General features: G+C 42.4%; 1 protein-coding gene across 15 annotated transcripts in view; it reads right to left on the bottom strand.

Moving 5' to 3' along the window:
* Positions 1 to 20,475, bottom strand: part of EFCAB6 (EF-hand calcium binding domain 6) — a 304,726-nt gene that overhangs the window by 273,355 nt on the left and 10,896 nt on the right. For 5 of the 15 annotated variants that reach the window (XM_017964036.4, XM_035265359.3, XM_035265349.3 and 2 more), the window contains one exon: positions 17,191 to 17,298. The exons of the other annotated variants lie outside the window; for them this stretch is intronic. In XM_017964036.4, the coding sequence (XP_017819525.4) occupies positions 17,191 to 17,237 (47 nt within the window). In that variant the 5' untranslated portion in view covers positions 17,238 to 17,298. The remainder of the gene's footprint in view (positions 1 to 17,190; positions 17,299 to 20,475) is intronic. 15 annotated transcript variants of the gene reach the window in all.

The raw sequence follows: 20,475 nt of genomic DNA, 5'->3' as shown, positions 1-20,475 counted from the left end.
AAAGAAATGACACTAAGGCAAGAAGCTCTAGGCCCTCCATCACTCCCGCATAAGGGATGCTGGAGGGCACCTCAGCTGTGCAGCATCACCAGCACTGTGAAATCGCCCACTGTTTAGCCACCTAGGGAAGGAGATGTCCAAAGTGGCCGAGATATCTCCTTCCTGGGGAAGTCTGGAGAAAACTCCACTTCTCCAAGCTCTTGTGGTAAGGCCTGATGGCTGTCAGGCAGGCTCACAGACATCCGGGGGCTTAACTGTCTCTATGTGATGCCATGCTTCAGTGGTCACATTGCATGTCTACTCTCATGTTCTGCTTCTGCATCTGGTTCCTTTATTCTTAGAAAAGATAATCAGTAACAGTAATATAAATCTTAATGTTTTAGATCTTTCTTGATAAGTATGGAAAAGGTGCTAATGCATTATGCTCCTTACCTCATTTCAGGTGTCAGAAATTCCTGAGCCCCTACCTGAATGACACATGATGTACTTGACCCTATCACTGCCACTCCCTATCTACCCTGCCCCCAATCTCTGACCACCAAGAACACGCCCTACCTACCCTATCCCCAGATTTGCAACTCAATAAAAGTGAGGGTCCAGCCATTCAGGGCCACTGCTGGTCTCCGCAATTTGAGTAGCAGTGGACCCCCTGGCCCAAACTCTCTTTTCTCTATCTCTGTGTCTTGTGTCTTTTATTTCTACAATTTCTTGTCTCCTCACCAGCTGGGAGGGGCTCACAGAACCCCGTAGGGCTGGACCCTATAAAATAAGCCAACAGAAAAATGGGTAAGGGATTTGAATAAATATTTCTTCAAAGAAAATATACAAATGACCAGTAAGCACATGAAAAGATACTCAACATCACTAGTTATAGAGAAATGCAGATCAAAGCCACAATGAGATACACTTTACATTCATTAGCAAGGCTGTAATAAAAGAAACAGAATAACAAGTATTGGCAAGATTATAGAGATATTGGAATCTTCATATTACTGGTGGGTACAGATGCCTTGGAATAGAGTTTGACAATTTCTCAAAAAGTTAAACATAGAGTTGCCATATGACCAAGCAATTTCACTCCCAGGTATATACCCAAGGGAACTGAAAACATGTGTCCACCAAAAAACATTATACTTAAATATTCATAGCAGCATTATTCACAACAGACAAAAAGTGGAAACAACCCAAATTTCCATCAATGGATTAGTGGATAAACCACAAGTGGTGTATCTGTTCAGTGAACTATTATTCAGCCATAAAAAGAAATGAAGTACAGATTCATGCTGTAACATGGATGAAACTTAAAGACATTATGCTGGGGAGAGGAGAAGATGGCGCTATAGGAGCAACTCAGGATTGCAGCTCCTAGTGAAAGTGCAGAGGGTGAGTGGACACCGCATTTCCAGGCAAATCTTTATTGCCCACAGACCAGGAGATTCCCAGGTGTAGGAGCCCCACAGGCCACCAGCGCAGCTGTTCCAGCCAGCGTGGCTGTTTCGGCCAGCACCACAGCACAGAGGCACTCTGTACAAAATACACTGGTCTGGTTGCCCTGTTGAATCGGCAATTTGAGATTTGGGAAGGCAGATTAGCACATTCATCTGAGTAAATGGGACTTAAACAGTAAGCCAGGCCAGGAGATTCCTGGGCAGCAATGTTTCAGCCAGTGCAGTGGATCGCCGCACGGGAAATCACACAGATCCCAGCGCCCTTTCAGCAAGCGACTGGAACACCTGGGAGACAGTCAACTGTTCAACTTAAAAAAAAAGGGCGCTGAGGTAGGGAGCCAGGTGATCAGGCTTGATGGGTGCCACCCCCACAAAAACAAACAAAACAGCAATTGGAAACGCTCGGGGTTGAGAGTTTCACAGCAAGCATAGCTGAACCCAGGATGATGCAGCTCAGTGGAAGAGGGGCGTCCACCATTACCAAGGCACTCCACCCATCCGGAGGTACTCTGCCATTGCTGACGCAGCCTGCCGTTGCCAAGGCAAACCGCCATAACAGAGAGAGTCCGCCATTAGAGAGGCGGGCCACCATCACCAGGACAGTTCTAACCACACCCATATAAACAGAACTACAGGGAATTACACATGGCAGCAGGGAGGAGCCCACAGCAGCAGGACGGAGCCCACAACAGCAGGGCAGAGCCCGCAGCACCAGGGCAGAGCCCAGAGTAGCTCAGCATAGCCTCGGCAGGCAGACAGTGACTAGACTGCCTCCTTGCTGGGCAGGACAGTGCAATGCATACTCATAAATAAAGCCCTAACTCCCCAGGACAGAGCACCTGAGGGAAAAAAGAGGCTTTATGAGTTCCGCTGCAGCAGACTTAAACGTACCTGCCTAGCATTCCTGAATGAACAACGGAGCTCACAGCTCAGCAACTGAGCTCCTATAAAGTACAGACTGTCTCCTCAAGCAGCTCCCTGACACCCGTATAGCCAAAGAGTCACCTCAAAAAGGACTGATCAGACTGACATTTGGCAGGCATCATTCTGGGACAAAGATAGCAGAAGAAAAAACTGGTAGCAACCCTCACTGTTCCGCAGCTGCTACAGGTGTTCCCCAGGCAAGCAGGGCCTGGAGTGGACCTCAGCAGTCCTACAGCAGAGGGGCTAGACTGTTAGAAGGAAAACTAACAAACAGAAATGCTTCATCATCAACAATCTGGATGTCCACTCAGAGACCCAATTGGAAAGTCAGCAACTACTCAGATGACAGGTGGATAAATCCACAAAGATGGGATGAAACCAGTGCAACAAGGACGAAAACACCCCAAACCGGAACACCTCGCCTCCAACAAGGGACCACAATCCTTCACCAGCAAGAAAAAAAAGCTGGATGGAAAATGAGTGTGATGAAATGACAGAATCAGACTTCAGAAGGTGGGTAATAAGAAACTTCCGTGAGCTAAAAGAACACGTTCTAACCCAATGCAAAGAAACTAAGAACCTTGAAAAAAGATTTGAGGAAATGATAACAAGAATGGACAATTTAGAGAGGAACATGAGTGAATTGATGGAGCTGAAAAACTCAACACGAGAACTTCGCGAAGCATGCAAGAGTTTCAACAGCCGAATTGACCAAGCAGAAGAAAGGATATCAGAGGTCAAAGATCCACTCAATGAAATAAAACGAGAAACCAAGATTAGAGGAAAAAAGCACAAAGAGGAATGAACAAAGTCTCCAAGAAATGTAGGACTATGTGAAGAGACCTAATCTACGTTTGATAGGTGTAACTGAATGTGACGAAGAGAATGAATCCAAGCTGGAAAATACTCTTCAGGATATTATCCAGAAAAATTTCCCCAACCTAGCAAGGCAGGCCAATATTCAAGTCCAGGAAATACACAGAACACCACAAAGATATTCCACAAGAAGAGCAACCCCAAGGCACATAATCGTCAGATTCACCAGGGTTGAAATGAAAGAGAAAATGCTAAGGGCAGCCAGAGAAAAAGGTTGGGTCACCCACAAAGGGAAGCCCATCAGACTCACAGCAGATCTCTCAGCAGAAACCCTACAAGCCAGAAGACAGTGGGGGCCAATATTCAACATCCTCAAAGAAAAGAATTTTCAACCCAGAATTTCATATCCAGCCAAACTGAGCTTCATAAATGAAGGAAAAATAAAATCCCTTGTGAACAAGCAAGTACTCAGAGATTCCGTCACCACCAGGCCTGCTTTACAAGACCTCCTGAAAGAGGCACTACACATAGAAAGGAACAACCAGTAGCAGCCATTCCAAAAACATACCAAATGCTAAAAAGCATCAACAAAATAAATCTGCATCAACTAATGGGCAAAACAGCCAGCTAGCATCAAAATGACAGTACCAAATTCACACATAACAATATTAACCCTAAATGTAAATGGGCTAAAAGCACCAATGAAAAGACACAGACTGGCAAATTGGATAAAAAGCCAAAACCTATCGGTGTGCTATATCCAGGAAACCCATCTCACATGCAAAGATACACAAAGGCTCAAAATAAAGGGATGGAGGAAGATTTACCAAACAAATGGAGAGCAAAAAAAAAAATGCAGAAGTTGCAATTCTCATCTCTGATAAAATAGACTTTAAAGCAACAAAGATCAAAAGAGACAAGGAAGGACATTACATAATGGTAAAAGGATCAATACAACAAGAAGAGCTAACGATCCTAAATATATATGGACCCAATACAGAAGCACCCAGATATATAAAAGGCAAGTTCTTAATGAGTTACAAAGAGACTTAGACTCCCACACAATAATAGTGGGAGACTTTAACACTCTACTGTCAATATTAGACAGATCAACCAGACAGAAAATTAACAAGGATATCCAGGACTTGAACTCAGACCTAGAACAAGCAAACCTGATAGACAGAACTCTCCACCCCAAATCCACAGAATATACATTCTTCTAAGCACCACATCACACCTACTCGAAAATTGACCACATAATTGGAAGTAAATCACTCACTCCTCAGCAAATGCAAAACAACTGAAATCATAACAAACAGTCTCTCAGACCATAGTGCAATCAAGTTAGAACTCAGAATTCAGAAACTAACTCAGAACCGCACAGCTTCATGGGAACTGAACAACTGGCTCTTGAATGTTGACTGGATAAACAATGAAATGAAGGCAGAAATAAAGAAGTTCTTTGAAACCAACAAGAATGAAGACACAACATACCAGAATCTCTGGGACACAATTAAAGCAGTCTATAGAGGAAAATATATAGCAATAAGTGCCCACATGAGAAGAGTGGAGAGATCCAAAATTGACACCCTATCGTCAAAATTGAAAGAGCTAGAGGAGCAAGATAAAAAAAACTCAAAACCTAGCAGAAGACAAGAAATAACTAACATCAGAGCAGAACTGAAGGAGATAGAGACATGAAAAACCCTTCAAAAAAATCAATAAATCCAAGACCTGGTTTTCTAAAAGATCAACAAAATAGACAGACCACTAGCCAGATTGATTAAAAAGAAAAGAGAGAACAACCAAATAGATGCAATAAAAAATGATAAAGAGAAAATCACCACAGATTCCACAGAAATTCAAACCATCATCAGAGAATATTACAAATAACTCTATGCACATAAGCTAGTAAACCTGGAAGAGATGGATAAATTCCTGGACACTTGTGTCCTCCCAAGCCTAAACCAGGAGGAAGCCGAAACTATGAATAGACCAATAACAAGGTCTGAAGTTGAGGCAGCAAATAAGAGCCTACCACACAAAACAAGCCCAGGTCCAGATGGGTTCACAGCCAAATTCTACCAGACACACAAAGAGGAACTGTTACCATTCCTTCTGAAACTATTCCAAATAATCCAGAAAGAGGGAATCCTTCCCAAATCATTTTATGAGACCAACATCATCCTGATACCAAAACCTGGCAGAGACTCAACAAGAAAAGAAAACTTCAGGCCAGTACCCATGATGAACATAGACACAAAAATCTTCAATATAATTCTGGCAAGCCGATTGTAACAGCACATCAAAAAGCTTATCCACCATGATCAAGTAGGATTCATCCTGGGGATGCAAGGCTGGTTCAACATACGCAAGTCTATAAACGTAATTAACCACATAAACAGAACCAAAAACAAAAACCACATGATTATCTCAATTGACGCAGAGAAGGCCTTTGACAAAATTCAACAGCCCTTTATGCTAAAAACCCTCAATAAACTCAGCATCGATGGAACATATCTCAAAATAATAAAAGCTATTTATGACAAACCAACAGCCAATATCATACTGAATGGGCAAAAACTGGAAGCATTCCCTTTGAAATCTGGCACTAGACAAGGATGCCCTCTCTCACCACTCCTATTCAATATAGTACTGGAAGTTCTAGCCAGAACAATCAGGCAAGAAAGAGAAATAAAGGGTATTCAGATAGGAAAGGAGGAAGCCAAATTGTCTCTATTTGCAGATGACATGATAGTGTATCTAGACGACCCCATCGTCTCAGCCCAAAACTCCTGAAACTGGTAAGCAACTTTAGCAAAGTCTCAGGATACAAAATCAATGTGTAAAACTCACAAGCATTACTATACACCAATAAGAGACTGAAAGAGAGCCAAATCAAGAATGAACTGCCATTCACAGTTGCTACAAGGAGAGTAAAATCCCTAGGAATACAACTAACAAGGAACGTAAAGAACCTCTTCAAGGACAACTACAAACCACTGCTCAACGAAATAAGAGAGGACACGAACAGATGAAGAAACATTCCATGTTCATGGTTAGGAAGAATCAATATCATGAAAATGGCCATACTGCCCAAAGTAATTTACAGACTCAACGCTATCCCCATTAAGCTACCAATGACCTTCTTCACAGAACTGGAGAAAACCACCTTAAACTTCATATGGAACCAAAAGAGAGCCCGCATAGCCAAGTCAATTCTAAGCAAAAAGAACACAGCAGGAGGCATCACACTACCGGACTTCAAACTATACTACAAGGCTACAGTATTCAAAATAGCATGGTACTGGTACCAAAACAGAGATATAGACCAATGGAACAGAACAGAGGCATCGGAGGCAACACAACATATCTACAACCATACGATCTTGGATAAACCTGACAAAAACAAGCAATGGGGAAAGGATTCCCTGTTTAATAAATGGTGTTGGGAAAACTGGCTAGCCACGTGCAGAAAGCAGAAACTGGACCCCTTCCTGACACCTTATACTAAAATTAACTCCAGATGGATTGAAGACTTAAACGTAAGATCTGGCACCATAAAAACCCTAGAAGAAAATCTAGGCAAAACCATTCAGGACATAGGAGTAGGCAAGGACTTCATGAGCAGAACACCAAAAGCATTGGCAACAAAAGCCAAAATAGACAAATGGGACCTAATCAAACTTCACAGCTTCTGCACGGCAAAAGAAACAGTTATTAGAGTGAATCGGCAACCAACAGAATGGGAAAAAATTTTTGCAGTTTACCCATCTGACAAAGGGCTGATATCCAGAATTTACAAAGAACTCAAACAGATTTACAAGAAAAAAACAAACAAGCCCATTCAAAAATGGGCAAAGGATATGAACAGACACTGTACAAAAGAAGACATACATGAGGCCAACAAACATATGAGAAAATGCTCATCATCACTGGTCATTAGAGAAATGCAAATCACAACTACATTGAGATACCATCTCACGCCAGTTAGAATGGCAATCATTAAAAAATCTGGAGACAACAGATGGTGGAGAGGATGTGGAGAAATAGGAACACTTTTACACTGCTGGTGGGAGTGTAAATTAGTTCAACCATTGTGGAAGACAGTGTGGCGATTCCTCAAGGACCTAGAAATAGAAATTCCATTTGACCCAGCAATCCCATTACTGGGTATATATCCAAAGGACCATAAATCGTTCTGCTATAAGGACACATGCACACGAATGTTCATTGCAGCACTGTTTACAACAGCAAAGACCTGGAACCAACCCAAATGCCAATCGATGATAGACTGGATTGGGAAAATGTGGCACATATACACCATGGAATATTATGCAGCAATCAAAAACGATGAGTTCGTGTCCTTTGTAGGGACATGGATGAATCTGGAGAACATCATTCTCAGCAAACTGACACAAGAACAGAAAATGAAATACCACATGTTCTCACTCATAGGTGGGTGATGAACAATGAGAACACATGGACACAGGGAGGGGAGCATTATACACTGGGGTCTATTGGGGGGAATAGGGGAGGGACAGCAGGGGGGTGGAGCTGGGGAGGGATAGCATGGGGAGAAATGCCAGATGTGGGTGAAGGGGAGGAAGGCAGCAAATCACACTGCCACGTGTGTACCTATGCAACTATCTTGCATGTTCTGCACATGTACCCCAAAACCTAAAATGCAGTTTAAAAAAAAGACATTATGCTAAGGTGAACTCCCAAAACCACATACTGTATCATTCCATTCATATAAAATGTCCATAACAGGCAAATCTAGAGTTAGAAAGTTGGTTAGTGGGTGGCAGGGGGATGGGAGGGGCAGTGGGGAGCAAAGGGAAAAAAAAAAAGAAAGCTCCTGCTGGTTGCCAGGAGCTGGAAAAAGAGAAGAATGGGACTGCTGATAGATACAGGGTTTCTTTTAGACGTGACAAAAGTGTTCTGGGATTAGATAGTGGTGACAGTTGCACAACTTTGTGAACATACTAAAACCCACTGAATTACACCCTTTAAAAGGATGTGAATTTTACGGTATATGAATTACATCACAATTAGAAAAAAGTGAGGAGAGAAGAAGATGGAGGAGGAAGCGGAAGACAGAAGAGCAGTAGCAGCAGCACTGGGTGAGCCAAGGGAGACATTGCTCCTGTGGGCACCTTTGACAAAGGTGGTTCCCTTTCAATAATTTCTAAGGCAATATGTTTACTTGACAGTTATTTAGATTATGATTTAAATACCTTAGAGGAAGCCGAGCAAAAGCAAGACATCCAGATGTATCCCAGCGGTGCCCTGCTTACCATCAGCCAAATTCGCGCCCTTATATGACTAACATGGCTGTGCTCCTACCGCAGCAGGCCTAATGCTCAGTGGTCACCACACTGTTACATGCCTTCATGATTTTTAACTCATAGATTCTGCCAGTCTGTAGCAAGGAGGAGTTTCTGAAATACTTATTAGTATTTCAGAAAATAAGGGGAAATTTAGTCTGACCTATTCCTTTTTGGGTCCTCTCAACGTAAGAGTGAATTAAGAAGGCCAAGCTCCAGCTCTATTAGGAAGTTTACAGCATAATTGTCTGAGGCTCCTAGCCCTCAGCGGGGAAAAAAAAAAAAGAGAGAGAGAGAGACTTTTCCTACCAGGTTCCATGTATTAAATTCAAGTGCAAAATTATTTAATATTCAAAAATAGATGGATGTGGATGACATGATATGAGTATACAGAATCAGACCAGATGACGCTTCTGAAATCCTCAATTTCAAGAATCTCAAAGTTGACAGGGTTGAGGAAATAAATAAGAATTTTTTTTTAATGTGCAAGAAATCCCCACTGGCTAGTACTTTGCTTTCCCTCTCTGGGCAGGCACTGACTCCGCCTTGCACTGTACAGTCTAGAGCCCTGTCTTTATTTGCCACAGTCAGGTGGCAGGTCCTGTAGGTACCATCTGGTGGTTTATATCCCAGGAGCCCTAGAGCCTCAGCAATCCCCCAAACATCCTTCTTGGACTGGATTCATTTAACAGAATTGAAACACTACAGAGGTAAACTTCCAGAATTATACTGAGGAACACAGCTTGGTATGTGTTCACATAGTCAACACATATTTATTAAGTTCCTCTCTGGAGATCAGTGAACAAAACAGGTAAATCCTAAACCTTGTGGATCGTCTACCGTAGACATGGAAGGCAAGCAATAAACAAATTAAATCATACAAGTGAATCAGGTCTATGGAGACCAGTGGAGCAGAGAAGAATAGGGGGCATTAAGCAAAGATCTGAAAGAGACTAAGAGGGAAATCAGGCAGTTATGAGGACAAAGAAGCAACAGGCAGCCAGATGAAAGACAGCCTTGCAGGCCAATGGGATGCTTGGCTATTACTGTGACATCTGACATGTGGAGCCTCTATGGGATTAGTGCCTAGGAGATGATCTGGCCTCTGGGTTAAAGGAATACTTCTGGCTGTATGTCACGAATAGGCTTACAGGTGCCAGGGAGGAGATGAAGACAAATGAAAGTCTACTGCAATAATCCACGCAAGAGAAGACACTGGTTCGGACCAGGTGGTTTTTGTAAAAGCACTGAGAAGTGATCAGATTCCAGCCATATTCTGATGGAGGAGTCCCTCATACACTCTGATAGATTTGATTCGGCATACGAAAGAATGGTTGGATGGAATGGCCATTACTTGAGATGGGAAAGACTATAGGTAGAACAGGTTTACAGAAGATCCAGACTTCCATTTTGGACATTCAAGTTTAAGATGCCTGTTGGGTATCCAAGTAGAGATATTGAATAGGTCACTGAATATATGAGTTTGAGCTCAGGGGAGAGACTGGGGCTGAAGATAAAAGTTTGGGAATTGCTGGCCAGGTATGATGGTTCATGCCTGCCATCCCAGAACTTTGGGAGGTCAAGGTGGGCAGATTGCTTGAGCTCAGGGGTTTGAGACCAGCCTGAGCAACATGGCAAAATCCTGTTACTATAAAAATACAAAAATGAGCCACGTGTGGTTGTAAACACCTATAATCTCAGCTACGTGGGAGGCTGAGGCAGGAGGACCACTTAAAACCAGGAGGTAGAGGTTGCAATGAGCCGAGATCACACCACTGCACTTCAGCTTGGGTGACAGAAGTGAGACTTTGTCTCAAAAAAAAAAAAAAAAAGTTTCAGACTTGCCAAAATATCATGGATATAAAGGCATAATATGAGATAATTCCATGAAGAAAGTAGGTGTTAGAAAAGAGAAAGTCAAAGGGCTGAGCCGTGGGGCCCTCCAACATGCACCATTGAGGGAGATGAAGCAGAAGCAGGAAAAGAGACTGAGAAAGACCAGAGGCCACAGTCCTAAAAACCCTGAGAAGAGTAAGTTCTAAGGAGGAGGGGTGATGGTGTGTGTCAAATACTAGTCCCCTATAGGCACCACTGAGGACCCCAATAGTAACAGTGTTGGGGGAAGGGTGGGCGAAAGCCTGTCTAAGTGAGTTCCTGAACAATTCAGAGGAGAAAGGGTAACAGTAAACAGAGACAGCAGTTTCAAAGAACTCTGCTATAACAGGGAGAAACAGTAGAGCTGAGAAGCAGCATGATGACTGGTGTCGGGAGACATTTCTTCAGGATGGGAGGATCAGCAGCATGTTTGGACACTCATACGGAACCTAGTGGCAGGGCAAAGGGTAATGCAGCAGGAGAGAAAGAAGAGCTTCGCTGGTTCCCACAGTTGGACAGTGGAGATGGGATCCCACAGACAAACAGCAGGATGAGCCTTCATGGTGACAAAAGAGAAGCTGGAGAATGTGGACCCAGGTGGTGTGATGGGAGCTTGTGGCAGCTGCCTTCTGATTCTGTTTTCTCCTTGAACTAGGAAGTGAGGTCATCGGCAGCAAGCGAGGCTGGGAAGTATCTCAGGATTGAGATGACAGGACATGGAATGAAACACTGTCCAGAAGAGAAGGCAAGTAGGGGAGAGGGAGAAGTTAAGGGACAGCCAGGGAACCATAAGAGCCATCTGAGGTTCATGGACATGAACCTGTGGTTGTGTGTTTTTCTCCAGTTGTGCTCAGCAGCACGAGTGCATTGGGTTTCACTTGGGTCAGGGTCTTGACAGGCAAGTGTGATACCACAAGTCAAGGGTGTGTGCAAGGGAAGTGGAGGTGTGCACCTCTTGCCCAGGAAGGAGCGCCAAGAGTGATGAGAATTATCTGTGGAACTGAAATAATAAAACAAGATTGAAGACATTAAGAGACAAGAAACTCAACCTGATGAGGAATTTCAAGAAGGAAAATACATTATCTAATTCAATTATTTAATGGAGACTCACAGAGCTGAGAAATGTGGTTAATACTTATGAAACTTATCTTTTAACCCTTCCCACGCCCTGTTATTGTTATTCCTATTTCACAGGTGAGAAAAGTGATGTTCAGATCAATTCCTGGGCTACATGACTGCGGAGCTCCAAGGCTAGAGACTAAGCCTCTCTCTCTTCTGGAACCAGGAGAATTGTTCTTCCCAGATATCAAGTTCACATGGTTGCCAATGACCAAAGCTTTCTTGTCTCTTTTTACAAAATTAATAACACCTACGTTGAGAGCAGCCGAAAGTCACTGGCTGCCCAGGGCTGTGTGATGGGGACACTCTGTCTCACGAATTACCCGGCTCTCCAAGCACATGGAGAATATCCACGGTTACTACATTCCTTGTTGCAGTGGTTGCTGAGGCACAGAACCGTTCTCTTTATTCTACCCATAAATCCACTTCCTAATAACTATAAGGCGTGCCAGGGCTTTGGCCTCCTGCCTTATTACACCACCTGAGGAGTAAGATAATCACCCAGAAATGCACTGCCTGTTGTGCATTCTATTACTTGAATACAAAGTGATTCAAATCAAGAAACACTTAGATGGAAAAAAAATAATAATCATATGAAAAGTAATTCCTCCTAATGGCACAGAGTACACTGCAGGGAATAATCCTCTTCCAGCGGGAGAATGGTCTGGATGACCTGTTAGGTCTCCTCTAGTTCTCATTTCTACCAATTGCAGGATCATAAAAGCGAGGAAGACTTCAATTACAATATGAATATTCCAAAGAGCCAAATCTGGATAGTTCTGAAAATGGAGCCTATTGGGTATTCTAACTAAACATTCTTGGAATAAGCATTTTCTAAGCAACCATTCTCTCAACCATGCATTCTTCAGCAAACACTATAGGCCACGCATTGGCTAGGGTCTAGGAATAGAAAGAGAAATACAACCAACCCTGGCCCTCTAGTCACTCACCATTGAACTCAGAATATTAAAGAAAATGGCAACACGTTGTGAAAAGAAAGAACAAGGCATCCCAACAGCATCTCCAGCTAACACTACTGTAGCCTGGAGAAATTCGGCATTGCTCTGTGGGATACCTGTCTGGCTAGAGTGGATAAGAGTGTGAACTCGATCACTATCTCCAGGGTCAGATTAAAGACTTTTCCCAACAGATACATCCATCAATTCATCTGGAGGGAAGAAAGAGCTCTTCCATTTGTAGATGCCTCAAACAGAAATAACATGATATTTTATTGTTATTAATGCCATTATTTGTAAATGCATTTCTTTTTCATTTTTAAAAATGGATTTTTAAAGGGCTGTGAAAGCAAGCATGTAGCTTTAAAACAGTGGTTCTCAAAGTGTGGTGCCTGAACCAGCACTTTGAGATCTTTTTTTTAGAAACGTACATTCTCAGGCTCCACCCAGACAAACTGACTCTCTGGAGGTGGGTCCCAGCCATCTGTATTTTAATAAGCTTGAGACCAGTGCTTTAGAAGAATCTGAAGTTGATTGACAAGGATGAGTTTATAGTTTTTGCCTTTAAAGAGGTTCATGTGTAAAGTTTCCTACTTTATATCAAAATGAAATTAAAAGCCAGCAGCAAACATTACATTTAGGTGCTTCAACTAGCAATAAACGAGCATCTATTTTGCTGGGCACTGGGTGGTATCTCATTTAATCATCAACCTTGTGACAACCTTGTAAGTCAGACATTATTACCCATATTTTTAGAAGTGGAAAAATTAAATGCCAGAGAGAAAAGACCAAATTTACTCAGTACAGTGAAGCTAAGACCCAAACTCTGCTGAATTTAATCCTTGGCACAATTTTGTCCAATTGTGCCAGCGTGTGTGTGTGTATACACATTTGCCTACATGCATGTGAGGGATTGGTATGTATTCTTATGTAAACAGGTAAGAAAAATGAAGTTTGCATACATTTGATATGACCATAAGAAAATCTGTGTATCAATCCACAAGAATGGATACCTGGAGTTTGCAAAATGGTTTAACAATTCTGCAATCTACTCAAAAGAACATATAGAAAATTAAAAGCATGTCATCTACACACATTTCTAATCAAATATGAGGATTCCGAACATATAGAAAATTAAAAGCATGTCATCTACACACATTTCTAATCAAATATGAGGATTCCAGGGTTCGTGCCGCCAACATTTGAAGACCAGTCCTGCCTCCCCCACACCAGTCTCATACTGCCTTAATATCTCAGACAGACTCTACTGGCAACTCCTAGTCTACTGTTCTAAACATAGGAATTATAAGAATGCAAGTTGATTTACAAATATATTCTAAATGATAGGGTATCGCAAAAAAACAATTTAGCCAGTCATCTGAATTCAATTTAGAAGAAAAATCTGAGCTTAGAAACTGACCTGCCTCCACAGCCAGGCAACACCATAGCCAGGCATTTGGGATGCAGCCTCCGTCCACCAAGGGGCTCCCTCATGGTTGCAGACACCTTCTCTCACAGCATGTTAGGTCTACCCCACACACTGTAAGACCTACCCCATAAACCTAGAAATCAAATGAAAAATATGCCAAACCTCGCAGAGCTGATACATTTTAACGGAGTGGGATGTCACTGCTGTAACTGCTAACTAGAAAATATGTAGAAACATCAAAACACATTTAGGACAATGTCAAGAGAAAAAGTACAGTGGGGCATACACTACAAATACAGCAGTGTAAAAATGTGCTCTTGCAAATAGACAGGGACTAGAAGACATGACAAAAATAGGTACCTGGGGGTGATGGAGATGTTGATTCTTTGATGTTAAATGTTCTTTAATAAGCGTGCCATGGCATGTTCTAGACATCATGCCTACCAGTGCCCACAAGGCAGGATGAGAACTGGTTCCTGCCCACATCTCCCCTCTCAGCCCTGCTCTGCCCCAGCCAACTCCTCTGCCTTGAGACCTCCTGGAACGTCATCTTCTGGAGGCCTCTCTGACCACCCTGCATCCTCCCTGTAGAATCTCTCACACAGCCTGCACTTCCCCTGCACTGCATATACCCCTGCTTGGCGTTACACTTGTAGTTGGGAAATTATGAACTCCATTATAAGCTCCATGAAATAAAAGGGCGTTTTCACACCACTCTACCCCGAGCCCTAGAGTACCCAGCACACAACTGCAGCTCCAGAGTACTGACAAATAAATGATTTCCATAGCGCTGACATTCACACAGCAGTCCTCCCAACACACACACACTACACATTCACCACACATACACCACAAACACATACACACATCACACTTTCATCACACACATACCAAACACAACTCGCCCCCACAGAAACACACACATCTTACCAAACACACAATACCACAGACCACTTACACCCCACAGACATACACACTACACACTCACCACATACACACTCACCACACACTACACACTCACCACACATACAGCACACACACACAAACACCTTCATCACACACGTACCAAACACAACTCACCCCTCACAAAAATACACATACCACATACGAGCCACCCCCAGAGAAACACATACACCATATACACCAAACGCACACACACACCACAAACCACTTATCCCCTACGGCACACACACAGAATAGCACATATGCACACCACATGTCCTTCTACTCTTGATTTAAGACCCTCTCTTTTTTCCACCATTCAAGGTAGAAGTTTCCATACCATCCACGATTCCTCATTCATGCCCCTACTGACAACTGGTGGCCAGTGTCAGCCAGGTTTCCTTAATGAACACCCTCCACCCCATGACAGTTCAATGTCTGTCTTGCCTGTCAGACTGTTCATGCCGTGGGAGCCAGGGTAGGCTCTCCACATGTGCCCAGCACGTCATCCTCCAAAACATGATGAATGTTAAGTTGAACAAATTAAATAATTGTGTTTTGGATTAGTTCACTCTAGCAGGAATGTCTTGTTGCCCCACAGAACAGATCCTAAAGAAAAAAGCTTTCATTGTTTCATTTGTAATACTCTGTATCGTGGGCATAAAAAACTCATGTCAGGAGCTGTCTCAGAAATTCACTATTATCTCATGAATACTGTCAGACCCACCACACCCGATGCGATGACAGACACTGATATTGCAACCGAGAAAAAAGCAGTTGTGTCAGAAAAACTGACCACAAGCATGCTGTCAAACAGTCGTTCCCATCTCAAAACTGTTTCGCTCAAAGCCATATAAAATGGAAGAGCTAACAACAATTATGCTGTCTCCCAGCTCCTATAAGCAGATAAGGAGTGCTGAGCACATCCTATTTATAGTCAAGCCAAGTTCAAGCATGTCCTCAGACCCTGCAGGGTTGCAACAGTTTCCTAGCTTCAGGGTTCAGGAACTAAAAGTCTTGCTGCTGCTGCCACCTATTGCAGGAAATGTGAATCTAGGTTCAAGGAAAGCCGGATTGTTGAGTGGGCCCTGCTGTCCCACAGTGACGTAGTGGAATGGCTCTCTGAACTCACTGCAGTTCATGCTGAGCACCAAATTAAGGTCTGCTAAAACCTATAAGCCAAGGCTTCCTGATGTGATATATGTGAGAATTCCTGGCCGGGTGCGGTGACCAGTAATCCAAGCACTTTGGGAGGCCGAGGCGGGTGGATCACTGGAGGTCAGGAGTTTGAGACCAGCCTTGCCAACATAGTGAAACCCTGTCTCTACCAAAAATACAAAAGTTAGCCAGGTGTGGTAGAGGGCGCTTGTAATTCCAGCTACTCAGGATGCTGAGGCCACTTGAACACCAGAGGTGGAGGTTGCAGTGAGCCAAGATCGCGCCACTGCGCTCCAGCCTGGGCAACAAGAGCAAAACTCTGTCTCAAAAAAAAAAAAAGAGAGAGAATTCCTACAAAATGTTGGCACAGGAGTCAGCACTCAGTAAATGTTTGTTGCCTGAATGACGGACACAAAATAGCTAGAAGTGGCCATGGTAACATGATCAACTATTTTTTTTTTTTGAGACAGAGTCTCGCTCTGTCACCCAGGCTGGAGTGCAGTAGAATCATCTCAGCTCACTGCAGCCACTAATCTCCTGAGTTCAAGCAATTCTCCTGCCTCAGCCTCCTGGGTAGCTGGGACTACAGGTATGTGCCACCATGCCCAGCTAATTTGTTGTATTTTTAATAGAGATGGGGTTTCATCATGTTAGCCAGGATGGTCTCAATCTCCTGACCTTGTGATCTGCCTGCCTCCCAAAGTGCTGAGATTGCAGGTGTGAGCCACCACAACTGTCCACATGATCAACTTTTTTTTTTTTTTTTTTTAGCTGGAGTCTTGCTCTGTTGCCAGGCTAGAGTGGAGTGGCATGATCTCAGCTCACTGCAACCTCCGTCACCTCCGTCTCCCAGGCTCAAGCGATTCCCCTGCCTCAGCCTTCTGACTTCTGAGCAGCTGGGACTATAGGCATGTACCACCACACCTGACTAATTTTTTTTTTTTTTTTTTTTTTTTTTTTTGTATTTTAGTAGAGACAGGGTTTCACCATGACCAAGATGGTCTCAATCTCCTGACCTCATGATTCACTCTCAAAGTGCTGGGATTACAGGCGTGAGCCATTGCACCCGGCCCATGATCAACTTTTAAAGCACCTTTCTCTTGAGACCTGAAGCCCTGCACAATGACCTGGCTGCATACTGTGCAAAAGCTACATCAGCGAGCACAGACATGCAGTGAAGAGGAGCATCTCACCTGGCTTTGGTACTGCCTGAAAGGGGTATTCTTTCCTTTGAAAGCATTTGTTTTGGTGCTATTTCGTTTCATTCCCTTCAAGACAAAATATTTCTGACTCTGGGAATTCTGAAAAATAAGAGAGCAATGGGGTTAGCACAGATTGGCAGACAGATTTTCTTATTCAGCCTATGCAAGCTACAAGAATGGAGACTTTGGGTTTGTCAAACAATCCAACAATTTGCAAGCTGCTGGAGAACTGTGCTGCTGGAGAACTTAGGCAAATCATGTAAATTTCACACTAAATTGTAGGATTCCCAGGTGGAGGGATTTCGTGTGACCACTGTATGATCACCACTTCTCTTTCCATGTCTCCATGCAATACACACACATGTACATACACACCACACGCATACATCCCTAGTGTGGTCCCTTCTGTCTTCCTCACAACAACCAGCAGTAAAGAAGGTAAAGAAGGGGAGGTAGGACTACCATCTCCACTCTTGAAACTCTGCTCTGTAACTCAACAAAAGGAGACACCAAATCACAGTGGTTTTTCAGCAGTCACATGTTGTAGGGGGTTTGTCCTACTGGTCCCCTGAACACGAACCCTAGCCAGCCTTCCCACACTCTTGGGACATCCCTTTTAAGACCTCCCCTATACAGGAAGGGCAGCATTCCAAACAGTTACCAGATACAAGGTGAACCTGAGCTCAAAGTACCAACAACTACAGCAGAAAAGGAGGCAGCAACCTGGCAGTAAACAAACTCTTAATATATCCAATAAAAACAAAACAAAAAATTCAGAGAACTAGACTAGATAACTAATCCTTCAATGCAAAAACATAGATGTACATCCACAAAAAGAAGCAGCAAACAGGGAATCATGATTTTCCCAAGCAAACAAAACAAAGAACCAGTAACTGATCCTAATGTAACAGTGATGTTTGAGCTGTCTGTCCAACAATTCAAAATAGTAATTTTAAGAAAACTGTGATTTCCAAGATAACACAGAAATCAATTCAGAACTTTACCAGAGAAATTTAGCAGACATTGAAATAATTTTTTAACAATCAAGTGGAAATCTTGGAACTGAGAAATACATTTGCTGAACTGAAAAATGTATAAAGGCTACCAACAGTGGAAGAGAAAAGAGTCAGTTAGCTTAACAACAGGCTATTTGAAAATATAGTTGAAGGGGAAAATAAAAAAGAACAAAAAGCAATGAAGATCACCTATAAGATATACAAAATTTCCTCAAAGGATGAAATTTTTAAAAAATTATTGGTATTCAAGGGAATTGATCAAGAGCAAGGGGTACAAAGCTTATTCAAAGAAATAATAATGGAAAAATTTGCAAAACTTGAAAAAGATATAAATATCCAGGTACAGGAAGGTCAGAGAACAATAAATAGATTTGACCCAAATAAGACTATTCCAAGGCATATAATAAACTCTTAAAAGTCAAGAACAAGAGAGAATACTAAAAACAGCAAGAGGGGAAAAAGCAAATAACATATAAAGGAGCTCTCATTCATCTGGTAACAGATTTCTTAACAGAAATCATACAGCCAGGAGAGACAGGAACAAATTTTCAAAGTTCTAAAAGAAAAGAAAAACTGCCATCCAAGAATATTATATCCAGCAAAGTTATCCTCCAAATATGAAGGAGAGATAAAAATCCTTCCCAGACAAATAAAAGTTGAGAGAATTCACCAACACCAGACTTGTCTTACAAGAAATGCCAAAGGAATTCAATGTGAAAGAAAGAAAACACTCAGAAAAAACAAAACCAAAGATATAAAACTTGCTGGTAAAATTAAGTAAATAGATAAACTTGGGATACTCTAATACTGGAATTGTGGTGTGCAAAACTCTAAATCTCTTAAAAACAATAATAGCTACTGCAACCTGTTGAGATAGGTGATATAAAACTACGTAAATTGAGGCAACTAAAAGTCAAAGTGTGGGGCAGATTAGTAAAGAGTTTCTTCTTATTTTTTGTTTGTTTATATTCTTTTTTGTGACCTAAGATGAGCTGTCATCTTTTAAAAATAATTTGTTATATCTATAAGATGTTTCTGTAAGCTCATGATAGCTATAATGCAAAAACCTAAAAAGCAATAAATTAAAACATACTACCAGAGAAAATCACTTAACCATAAGGGAAGACAGTAAGAAAGGAAGGAAGAGAAGACTTATAAAACAAACAGAAAAAAGAAACAAAATGGCAACAGTAACTTCTTACTTATCAATAATAACACTGAATGGTAACTGACTCAGTTCTCCAATTAAAAGGCATAGAGTGGCTGAATGGATAAAGAAACAACACCCAACAATATGCTGCCTAACCCACTTCACCTATAAAGACACACATAGCCTGAAAGTGAAGGGATGGAAAAGGATATTCCATGCAAATGAAAACCAAAATAAGAGCAGGAATAGCTTTACTTATATCAGATAACATAGACCACAAATCAAAACTATCAGAGCAGTGTGAAGAAGAGGTGAGATGGCCCCTGAGCCAACAAGAAGCCGTGTGCTATTACCTCCTAAAGCCGGCAGTGACATTCAACTGCCATCACCACCACGCCAAAGAGAAATGCTGAAGGGGACATGAAAGAAGATAAAACCAAGGCGAAGGACAAATCACAGAGATCTGCAAGCTGTTCTGCTAAACCTGCTCCTTCAAAGCCAGAGCCCAAGCCCCAAAAGAGCCCATGCCTTAAAAGGGCCCCTACAAAGAAGAGAGAGAAGGTATCCAAAGGGAAAAAGGGAAAAGCTGACGTTGGCAAGAAGGACAATAACCCTGCACAATATGGAGATGCCAAAACAGACCAGGCATAGAAAGCTGAAAGTGTTGGAAGATGCCAAGTGAAGTGTGTGCATTTTTAATAACTGCATACATCTGATGACTGTATAGTTTGAAATATTTTTTTTTTGAGATGAAGTTTTGCTGTTGTTACCCAGACTGGAGTGCAATGGAACGATCTCAGCTCACCGCAACCTCCGCCTTCTGGGTTCAAGCAATTCTCCTGACTCAGCCTCCTGAGTAGCTGGGATTACAGGCACGCACCACCATGCCCAGCTAATTTTTTGTATTTTTAGTAGAGACGGGGTTTCACCACGTTGACCAGGATGGTCTCGATCTCTTGACCTCGTGATCCACCCGCCTCGGCCTCCCAAAGTGCTGGGATTACAGGCGTGAGCCACCATGCCCGGCCTCATTTTACTTTTTAAGCTATATTGTTAGCACACAGAATACTTCATGGTTGTTTTTTGAGGAATACGTCACCTAACAGAATG

This window comes from Callithrix jacchus, chromosome 1 (assembly GCF_049354715.1).
Source record: "Callithrix jacchus isolate 240 chromosome 1, calJac240_pri, whole genome shotgun sequence".
In the NCBI taxonomy this organism is placed as follows: domain Eukaryota; kingdom Metazoa; phylum Chordata; class Mammalia; order Primates; family Cebidae; genus Callithrix; species Callithrix jacchus.
Note: the sequence above shows the minus strand (reverse complement) of the source record. Positions and strands in the feature narration are given on the sequence as shown.